The following is an 11,766-nucleotide window of genomic DNA, read 5'->3' as shown; positions in this document are numbered from 1 at the left end:
ATATATATATATATCTATATATATATAGATATATATATATATTTACATGTGGGATGTGTTCTTCCATTTCCAAACACACATATTATGTCATAAAATCTGAACTCCAGGCAAACCGAGGGATTAATAATTCTTTGAAAATCTGTATTTCCAGTTATTTTTGTGATTCATACGCCTCTGCCAGACGTGTTGGAGGGAGTGTTAGAGTTATGGAATACGGTGATGTCGCCTACTGCCCACTGGCTGCCGAGTGGACAATGATGTAGTAGCAATACAAGTCATTAGCTCTGCTCATTCTACTCCCTCCTTCTGTCAGCATGTATCTAGTCTACCATTTACAGCATTCTTATATTATTAATAATAATAATATAAATACTGAAGTATTGTTTTTGTTTATAGAACTGTTTTATTTGTACTGGATATTAACATTTACAATTTCAGATTTAAACTTTGTCTCAGTTAACTAACAATATATTTTGCCATTATGCCATCATTTTTCCTTATTTTACATGTACTACATTTTATTTAAAGGGAAACTATGTACATGAATCCAAAAGAACCATTTTTAGGCTTATTACACAAAGCATCTAAACACAGTAACTTCATTGTTGAACATTGCTGTTGTGGTTGTGACCCAGCTGTAGTAGCTTTAGCAGAATTAATCTTTAGAAAAATTGTAAATAATTGTTAGCATTAATTTAAAGGTCTCCCTAAAGAAACCTGTGCTTTTCCTTTTCAGGAAAAAGCAAAAGGTTTGTTTTAATCCCCCCATCTTCATAAATGTACCTTTCCTTCACTGCCTTGCTGCTTTCTTTATTCCCTTGCTGCTGGGAGCTGAAACAAAAACCCATCACTTTCAGATATGGAGAAGCAAGTGACTTACCCCAGGTGACACTCTTAGGCCAGTCCGGGCCATCACGTGGGGAGTTCATAGTCACGTGTAAGCTATGTCTCCAGCATTTTTTGGCTGCTCATAGCAAGCATTCACCTTCCAACTATAAGGTTTAGAAATAAATAAGGGAAGCTGATTGGTTGATATGGTCAACAGAAATAGTGCTGTTTGCACACTGTTCATATATCAGGTCTACCATAATGAGTAATAATATAATTACCAATGAAGCAGCTCAGTCAAATAGAGACAATGGGTTTTTTGACAGATGGTGACATCACATCCCATCCCTGTAGCCACAAGTCTCCCCTAAGCCTGTTCAGGCAGCCTGTAAACTGCTGGAAGAACAGATGGTCCTTCCTGCTCTCAATTTTGGCATCCTATATAGCCATTTAGGAGCTAATTTCTAATTAAAGGTAAATGTTTAAAGCACAACTCTGGGATGGAGAACTTCAAGGGTTAAATGCTCAGTACATTTAGGGGTAGAGGAAAAAGTGTAATACTTACCTAACTTCTTGCTCCAGCAGTCTCCCTCCATCTGTGCTACCGGTCTTGCGATGCCTCCTCTCTAAGTGCTCCTATCTACAGTCACACATCTGCCCCCTCCACATACAATGCAAAGCTACGAGTCCTGCATTTCACATAATGACTCCAAGGGACCGGCCACAGCCCGGAGCATCAGGGAAAAAAGGAGAGTGCCGAAGTTGGCTAGTGCATGGGTTATAGTAAGTAATACAGCCTCTTTCTCTTCCCACTAATTTAATCTTGCAGTGCAGGGAATTCCCACTGCAATGTTTTTTTTAACTTTATCCCAGAGTTGAGCTTCAACTTTTTATAATCTTTATAATTTTGATGAAGGCTTAAACTGCAGATAAGACAAACGAAGCGGGATGTAATTAGAAGAGAGATGCTGGTTTGATAGGCACAATGTAAAAATCACTCAGCTGGTAAATGGGGAAAATAGAGGTTCAACTCGGAGAGCATTGACCTCCTGGGCTTAGTAGACATTCACCCTCCTTGACCTGCTGTAGCTATACCCCAGTATGCCTATATTGAGAAGTAGGATACCTGACTAGGAGTAGCTCTCAGTGCTGCCTAAGTGCATACCTAAAGACCACTTTAATCAGGTTTAAACAAGGCATCTTGTGGGAAAATGTGATAGAAAAGACCCAACAGCTGTGTTTTGATTATTATATCATAAAATGTATATTATAAATTCAAGCAGTGAAAGTACCTGAATTTGACTTGATATCAGTCTTTTGCAATCCCTTTTACAGGAGCTCTCAGACGGAGGCTAGCCATACATAAATACATATTTCTTGTTCAGCATGGAAAAATCACTTGATTCCTCTATTCACGCTAAACAGCCTGTATTGAGAAATCTCCGCTGCCGTTTTTCTGAATACCCAAACAGTCATGCAAATGCAGTCACTGTTCTGCCAAAAGGGCCATCCACAGCTTGAGATTCATCAGGAATCGGCCAAAATTTGAGCCATTTAAGGGTAGCTTGATAAAAGGAGAAGCCAGACAAGGAGACAGTCAGTTGTGCTGCAGTTTCCATGTGCAAACTTGCTTATAGGAGGAGAGAGCAGAGTAACAGAGAGATGAACTCATCAGTTTGCTTCTTCTCCTTTGGGTAATCCCATTCCTGTCCTTGTCTTTCTTCATAATAATACAAGAGAAGCAGCTTGACTACCATGGAATCTGCTTCTGATTGTCAGTTACAGGCTGTAATTCAGAAGCAAAACAGTGTGCTATAAAAATTATATCCTACAGCGAAACTAAGGATGTAAAACAGAGGTAAGAGGGAGAGGTAAAATGAAGGTAGAAATAGGCATTCCAAATGGAATCTGGCTCCAGGGCCGGCATACAGAATGGCCTACAGTGTAACCACAATGGTCACACATACAGTAGGTAAGGCTACCTATGACTTTGTCCCTTGTCAATAATGTCTGCCCATTTTGATTGACATTTATGTTTCCCTGTATGGACATTAAATAAATTCAGCATGGACGCAGAGGCATGAAGCAACTTGGGGTCACAAGGCACATGACAAGAACACCACCTAAGGAATGCTCAGGAATATTGCTGCTAAGGTCCAGGTGTTACATTGCAGTTAAAGCATCTGTTCAATACAGGACTCATAAAACCCTGAAAGCGAAGAAAATAACTAACTCTAATAAGCGAAATGACAGCTAAGTACATTGTTAAACACATTGCACTCTAAGTAGAGTTTCTGACTGAACATATATTTCTTTCACAGATCATCAGACTCTGGAACTTCAGGGCTGAAGAGGATGTCAGAGGATACTATAATATGGGGATGTTGAGATGCCCATCCTTGAGGTACTCTATTAAAGGATTTCCTTGAATTGAAGGGGTTTGGTATCATATCAAATGTAAAGTCATTCAGAGATGGCATGTCAAACTCCGGCATCTTGAATGTAATCATCTTGGATGCCTTTTCAAACCCACCAAATGGAGTAGCCGCCCTAAAGTGTGAAGAGAAAAATAGCAGCAAGTGAATATACTAAGCACAACAAAGTTATTAAGTTGTCTTGACCAATGACAACAAATTAAAGAGTATTAGAGGCTACAGTTGCATAATTAAAGACTGACCAACCAAAACTGATATTTCCATTTGCAACATATACTGATGAGTAGATTCACCCACTGGCCTCTTATGTTTTCTGTAGACATCGACTGTATGTTTTCCTGACTGTACTTTCTGGTTCTTACACAGATTCTCACTACTAGATGGAACATATGAAGTGCCAGTGGTCCTAGTTAATTCTTCTCAATTAAAAAAAAAATTACAATTAAACGTGGTAAGTGAGACCCTTTACATTTGTCGTTACCTATGGTTTTATATTAAACCCCGAGGATTAAAGCTCTTACTGGAAACATTCTCGGGAGCTAGAAGAATCCAAAGGTAGATTAGTCACAGCTGCAGGGAGTTGAGAGGCTGATCTTGATGGACAGCTGTCCTTTTCAGACTTATTAGCTACAGTATGTAGCCATAGTATCTATATTTCTGTAAGCATATTGCCAATTGCTATGACACACAAACAACAGGAACAGCACTAACAAATACCTTGGCCAGGGTTTTCTATGAAGAATTCTGCAAGGGTAACATTACCCTGCTGTTACTGACACCTGCCCCTGTTAGATCCTCCATAGGATTACAAGACAAATCAAGCTTAGATCGAGTGACACTTGGCTTAAAGTCAGACAGGCTTGTCATAACTGTAGCAGGTGTAGGGCAGGATCACCCCGCTGGACTTCTGGTATTCACCCCAGACAGGATAATTTGTTTTGGCTGGGTTATGGTGGTCTACCAAGGGTAGTGCCACTATCGGCAGCCAAGCAGCTGAAGGGTGTACAGAAGCCAAGAATGGAATGGCTCTTATCACTCATGAACTGTAAACTTAGAAGTCATATTATTTCTCATGATCTCATGCTTCTCTTCTTATTTCAACTTTATATATGATATTAAAGAATAACTTTAGTTGCCTATTTCAAATGCTGCTGAATTCACTTACAAAGAATACTGCTCCTTGATGCTGTAAAGTTTTCCTTTCTATCTGAATCAGATGGTCCCTGACCCTGACCTGGCTTTAGGGTGAGCTCCGTTTCCTCCAGGTTCCCATGAAAGTACCCTTTCATGAGTGCCCCCAGGATCCCCTCAGGCTACTAATACATGTCAGCACAGGCATGATCCTCAGATCGGCAAAAGTTCATGAATGGCAATGGACAAATGCACGTTGGCGCTAGGCATGATGGCATAGGTGGTCCCAATTAATGCAGTCTAACAAAATTACATAATTAATATGCACTCCCTAAGAGGAAGTTCTGTGAAGCAAAAGGAAGCAGGTTACTAATGGAAAAAGGTGAGTTTTTTTTCAAGTGTTTCCAAAGGAATCTTCTGCCATAATGTAATAAAATAATGGATAATGATCTGTTATTGATTTGGTTTGTGAATACAAAAGAGGCATCAGTACTACTTTAAATGCATGATATTTCTTAACACAGATACAAAGTACAACCATTAAACAAAGTTAATATACTGTATGTGGCATATTTAAAGCTGAATTCCAGGATAAGCAAATATTGTCTAAAGACAAGAGTGTGTATTCTTACTTGAATCTTAGTGTGATTTGTGTATATCTTCCAAATGTATACCCTAATCCAGTGCGAAAGTTTACCTCTGTTCAGGACCTTCCTGTAATAAAGACTGGTCACTACTACTCTCTTTCCTTGTGAAGGGTGACTGACCTTGTATCCGCCCCCTCCTGTTGTTTTTTGCAGGCATTCTGTAGTAGGTGGAGCCTGCTGGGTCCCTCCCAAAGCTCTGCTATCTGTACAGGCTATGTACAGCACAGTGGTGATGTCACTGCTACTTTTATATGGTAACAACTGAGTTTGTAAAGGCATTTGGTGCACACTAAATGCATTTAAATCCTCTGTGGCTATTAAGGAATGTATTTAATTGAAAGTTTGTTTGTCCAGAGTTCAGCTTTAAAGCCTAATTAAACTTTCAGTTTAAATCAGCTAAATACATTGCAGGTGCAAAAGGTGTTGAAAGTCCTACAGTTCCATGTCTTTAGAAATCAGCCACAACGGCAGAAAATCTGTCCCCTGCCAGTAAAAAATTACCATTGCTTTCTATGAAGAAGCAGCGGTCTCTCTTCAGAGGTCCAACATGCCCCCACTCCCTCCTTCAGAGCTCATGCTCCCTGCTGATTGGAAAGCTTCATCTTTGACTTAGCAGAGGCGTGTCAGACTTCTGCAGAGAAAAGGGAACCTTTATTATAGCATGCTGGCAGTGGACAGGCTCTTCTACTTAGGCGGTAGCTACTAAGAAGAAAATCAACTGTAAGACTTTGCACATCTGTTGTTTTGATGCACCAAGTGTACAATATTTAGCTGATTCATGCAAAGTTGAGTTGGGGTTTAATGTATAAAATCATTTCTGACTACTAAAAGTAAAGTGCAGCTCTAGGGATTGTATTGCGAACTGAACTAAGCATTTGTCATGCCCATATAGAAAGGTTTATGTCTGCCAGTTTGATAAAGATTAGCTGTGACAGGGGCCTTCAGTTTTGTACTGACCCATGCTCAGGTCTGTTAGTAGCTTTCGTCTCTCTGCCATTGTGACGGCACAGCTGACCTGAGGTAATTTGGCAGACACTCAAATCATTGTTAGGTACTTAACTGCTTCCACCAAAACAGTCATTCCAAAGGGAATAATTGTTTTAGAGGTCAATGTCTTGCCATCAAATAGCTATACCGATAGCTGGCAAACATAGCAGCTTAACTTTGTGCATATAAATGTCCATATGACACGCCTGAATTCTTTGTCTTATATTGCTTTGGGCAGTCTTCACAAATCGACATTAACCTGTTTTGTCGCTTTTGTGGGTGGACCATTTTTAATAAGTGAATTCAACGTCAAGATTTCAGTTCAGGCATTTTTTGATACATTGATATAATTGCAAATCTGCGCTTATGGATGAATACCCTCTAATAAATCAATAACAGAGCTGCTGCACACCAGACAACTAGGTCCAAAATTCAAATTAATATTGTATAAGCTAGCGCTGCTTATACAATATTAATTTGATTTTTTGATACATTAACTGCAAGACATTTATGTCTATTAACACGTAAGCTGAAATATTAGTTGCCATGCACGTTTCTCTAAACTGATGTTCAACTACAGAAAAGGCTTGTTCACACCATCTCCAGACCAGACCAAAAATGTATACACATTAGGGGTCTACCGATTATCAGATGTACCGATAATTGAGGCCAATATTCTCAAGTTTTGAAATTATTGGTTAAAAGTACCGTTATTACTGATAATAAACACCGTGCAAATTTCAGTCAGAAAATCTATAAAGGAACAGCTCAATGGCTGCCGGCTCTGTCCGGTTATTCTGACAGGAGGGGGTGGATAAAAAAAACGACAGATATCAGGGGAAGCAATAGCCAGCCTGCTATTGCAACTTGCAATAGCCAATAGCAGGCTGGCTATTGCACCTGCCCAATGCCTGCTGTCAATCAGAAGAGGACCTGAAGGCCGCCGGCCGCTGTCAGGATACGGAAAGAAAAAAACAGCAGATAGCAGGATGAGCAATAGCCAGCCTGCTATTGGCTATGTCAAATTGCAATAGCCAACAGCAGGCTGGCTATTGCACAGTCCACTGCCTGCTGTTTACATTCAGCTGCCGGGTGTGGAATCATGCCGCCGGCAGATGAATGGGGAGGGGGGAGCGCAGGCTTAGTAGGGGTCAACCGATATCAGGTGACTACCTGCGGTTTACATTCAGTTGCTGGCACAGCTGGATGTAAACAGTATATTGGTACCTGAAATTGTTTATCGGCCTGAAAGGTGGCCGATAATCGCTATTGGTTGTGAAAAATCCATATCGGTATATCGGTATATCGGTCGACCTCTAATACACAATAATTCCCATGGTGAAAATGAAGCTAGTTCACACCGTTGCATTCATGCTGCATTTGTTTCTCTGGAATGCACCAAGAACACATGCAAACACATGTAAACGCACCAGAACACACTGGAATGCGCTTCCAAACCCAAGCAAAACCAAATGAGGAGGAAAAACCTCACCAGAGCGCATCAAAATGCATAAAACATTAGCATAAATGCATTTGCAGAAAAACATCCAGATCTGGTCTGGAGATGGTGGGAACAAGCCCTCAAGAAGAACTCCAGGTTTTAGAAATATTAACCCTTGCAGTCGGGCTACCCCCGCACTGCAAGGGTTAACTGCTCGTTTTTCTCCAGGGGCTCAAATAAAGAAGAAATAATCACCTGATCCTTGGTCCTGCAGAGGTGACCGGACTCCTCTTTCCCCCCTCTGCTTCGGATGGGGTATGTCTAATACAGGTGAATGGACTGTATTAGATGCTATTACATAAGCAGGGCTTAGACCACTGGGGCACGGGAAAGGCTGCGGGGGCTGCCCTAGCAGCCAGGCGCGATTGATGATCAGGTTTTTTTAATGAAATGCCTATACATACCTTTTTTCTTGAAGTCTTCTAGTTAGACCAGCGCCATTGCGGTAACTTCCTCCTGAGTTGGGGTGGGGGCATTTTTCCTAGGATGTGCAGCACTGACGTATGAGTGCTGCTCAGTACTAAAGTAATACCAACATGATGATGTACCTCCTAGGGAACATGTTAACAACATGCTGGCTCACAGGAATTGGGAGAATGACCTGACTATTGTTCTGCCTGAAGAGGGCTGCTGGCATTGGACTAAGGAGGAAGCTGGGGGCAGTACTAAAGCCTAGATAGAGCAAGTAGAACATAGCAATTTTTTAAACACAGGATGGGGGGAAGGATTAAAATAAAAAAAAATAAAAAAAACATTAGAGTCACATTTTAACACCCGATAAAGATTCTAACCCCTCCCCTCCTATATACACAACTCAAAGTTTGACTGGGTTGGACTTTAAAGTGACACTAAACTTGTTCCCCATGGTCCCTGCCTGTGTTGTAATGAAGACACCACTCCAAGCTTGCTCCCGTGATGAACTACAATCCCGCATTTAAGTTAGTTCACGTTTAGTGTACACATTTGTATTGAGATTGCAGCAGCACTGTAATAGCTTGTAATCCTGTAATAGATTGTAATAACACTGCAGCTTACAGCTATGAAAATTCTTTGTCAGAGTCTTGTGAACACTGCTTGTTGTTTGCAAACAATCCTATTTCCTTCAATGTGAAAGATTTAGTGTTGAAATGATTACATCACATATTTTAATAAACAGATATTACATCAGCAAGCAAGAATGAATAATAATACCTGTATAACTTGGTTAATAGAAATACTGTTGTTAATATGTATTACCGTACATACGCTGAGCATATTAACTTGAGGAAAAAAGTTAGGAAGGAAAGAAACATCATTCAAATATAAAGTACTTTTGGTATAAGCACATACTGTGCATACATTAAATTCTTTGCCCTGTGAGACATTTTCTCTCTTTTCCATGAGTCAATTAAGAACTGACATCATTGCACACTTAATAATAGGTTCCAACAGCTGTTCATAAGACCTTATTATCCTCAAATTCCTCTAACATATTTGATATTTGGAAAGTGGTGCACTCATTCTGCTATTTTGACTGTTACTTGAACGCTAACATCATATCAAGTGTTTTTTTGCTAAGAATGATCTATTACAATGATTTTAGGGTTTCTTGACCTAACCATGTGTTTTACTGTACCTTGACCATGCTTAGCCATTGCTTTTATATACAGTATATACATATATATATATATATATAGTTTTGTAAAACAGCATTGCACAGTAGTGCAAACATTTAATATATCTACCTGTTAAAACTCCTGTAGTCAGGAGGCAGCATCTTGTCCCCTGGTGCAGGCAATTTAGGGTTCAAAGATTCCAGTAGTTCCGGTTCGTTGACAATAGCTTCTTCCCAAGGAGACATATAGTATTTAGGAACTGCTGTCTCATTAAATTTTTCGGGTGGGACTTCTTTAAGTGGACCAGTGTAACCTAGGTAAGCAAGAAAGAACCATAACCATCAGATAGCCACGATGTTAACAAAACCTCTGCACATGATAACATTCCAATGTGCAGTAACATACATAAAATAAATGTTTATACTGTATAATAATTCTAATTTCTATTGTGTCAAGTGTGTCTATGGAAATGTGGCAGCTGAACAGGAGATGGTATTTGGTCTATGAACAGTGATCAGACGGATGGTGTCATGGTGTAATGTGTGATATTACTACTATGTGATGAAGGGGACCCTGCACAGCACCAAAACATTGCTATTTTCTATGATGACCTAATAAAGCTCCATTGAGTTTAGGATTGGTGTCCTGGTGACACATTGCTTCACAACAGAACACAGCCCCCCCAGTCTATCCTTTTCAGGTGAAAATGTCAACGCATGTGAACTTCTCCAGCTGGCTTCTGTATCCTACCACTATCTATTGACTGCTGTATCCATACAACCAGGGCCGGATCTGCTCTCTCTGCTGCCCTAAGACCAGGTTCCTCAATGCCAACTACCCGTCCGGACATTAGAAGATAGGAATTCCACACCCGTGCTGCCCCTCTACTCCCTGCTGCCCCGAGGCCGGGCCTTGGTTGGCCTTGTGGGAAATCCGCCCCTGCATACAACTCTTATTAGGAACAGTTTGTGAAGATTGCTCTAGCAGTATTTTACTGACTAATAAGAATAATTAATGAATAAAACATATAAAATGGGTAAGTGTGCTAATTGTAATTCAAACATATCTGTACATTATGGTTCACTTAATATGCAACCAGCTTGTAATAGCTATTTTTTTCCACCAATGAAAGTAGCAGATAAAACAAATCTTCTTTATTCCAGATAATAAAAAACACTTGTGTGAGATGTTTAAAACATAAAGACATTTATAATGATGTAGCTGCTATCTTTTCAAATGTAATGCTTAACACAACATAACAAATGCATCAGATCATGTTGGTTTAGAAATGGCTATGACTATGCCATTATATAACTGTAATCAGTATCATTTGGTTTTCATCCAGGAGAGATTCCTCCTATCCTTATTACCTTTTGATCCTACAGAGAACTATTAGTCCTATTCAATAGAAATACAAGGGGCAAAAGGCTAGTGCAAAGTTTAAAAATCATAACCCATAAAAAACAATCAAAGCTTTACTTAGTGTGGCTTACAGGGGCCTTTAACTGGGCTGTACTGTGTCAGACATTCGTGAAAACAGCCAAGTACTGGACAGCCTCTGGGATTTACATGATTGTGTTATCTCTGAGTCAGCATCTGCATCAAGGAATTAGATGCTGACCCTAGATGATGACTGAACAAAGATAGCTCCATGCTTCTGGGAAGAAAAGCAATGAAAGCATTGTCGGGGGGAATCACTATGATCTCTGTGAGAAGTGTGTTAATACATGCATAAATGTATCATAAAAAGATATATATGATGATAGGTCTGCTTTAAGTAAAGTGAATTCTGAGTGGTTCGCTTATAGCACTTTATTTCTTGCACTGTTTAGTGAGTAAAACAGGTTATGATATTGCCCATCAGGTATAATTGTTAAGGTACGCATTATATACCTTCACACTGTTTCTATCAATAGTACACTTATAATAAATAATAGTATAGGATAGATTTATAGATAGATAGATAGATAGATAGATAGATAGATAGATAGATAGATAGATAGATAGATAGATAGATATTGAGGTTCTGGCCATTATCAGAGAAAATTGATGTGCAGACATGTCACTTTGTTCAATAAGAAATAAGACTTCTGTTCACTCTTTTTTATAATTGCTGTACACTTACATCAACTTTTTTAAAGCTTTTATTGTTGTAATGACAAAAAAGGTAATATCCTTTACTGGTTTTGAAGATTTTTCAACATATATGATTTTTTGGACCTATGATCAGTTTTATTGCTTGCCAACATTCTCTATAGTTCTCTTGTTAATAGTTGATTATTACACAGGCTGATTACCACTAGCAGTGGGACTGATCCATACTGTGTATGATCAGCTGGAGACCCTTTAATTTAAAGACACACAAAACACATATGATGTACAGAGTCCAGAGTGTTCAAAATTATAAAGTGTACCTGGTGCAATGGTTTCTGGGTTTGGAGCACTTCGAGGATCTGGAGTATTAGGAGGTGTCTGCGGAGCTGTCTGTTGTGCAGATCCAAAAGAAATTGCTTCTGTATTTCCATTCTGCTGTATCTGATTTTGCTAAATGTAACATAGGAGTAAATGAATATTGGCTAAATAAGTACATTATAGTAGTTTCAATGAAAACAAATGTCATTCAGCAATTCAAATAAAAGAAC

General features: G+C 39.4%; 1 protein-coding gene across 1 annotated transcript in view; it reads right to left on the bottom strand.

Annotated features, from left to right (window-relative positions):
* Positions 1–2,876: 2,876 nt before the first annotated feature.
* Positions 2,877–11,766, bottom strand: part of MYOZ2 (myozenin 2) — a 55,127-nt gene continuing 46,237 nt past the window's right edge. Inside the window, exons 4-6 of the mRNA XM_018562933.1 lie at positions 11,539–11,668; positions 9,254–9,437; positions 2,877–3,378 (exon numbers count right to left, since the gene is read on the bottom strand). Of these exons, the coding sequence (XP_018418435.1) occupies positions 3,144–3,378; positions 9,254–9,437; positions 11,539–11,668 (549 nt within the window). The 3' untranslated portion in view covers positions 2,877–3,143. The remainder of the gene's footprint in view (positions 3,379–9,253; positions 9,438–11,538; positions 11,669–11,766) is intronic.

The sequence above is a fragment of the Nanorana parkeri genome, unplaced genomic scaffold (assembly GCF_000935625.1).
Source record: "Nanorana parkeri isolate BGI_ZX_2015 unplaced genomic scaffold, ASM93562v1 scaffold614, whole genome shotgun sequence".
Lineage (NCBI taxonomy): Eukaryota > Metazoa > Chordata > Amphibia > Anura > Dicroglossidae > Nanorana > Nanorana parkeri.
The sequence above is the reverse complement of the archived record's forward strand: the minus strand, read 5'-3'. Positions and strand labels throughout refer to the sequence as shown.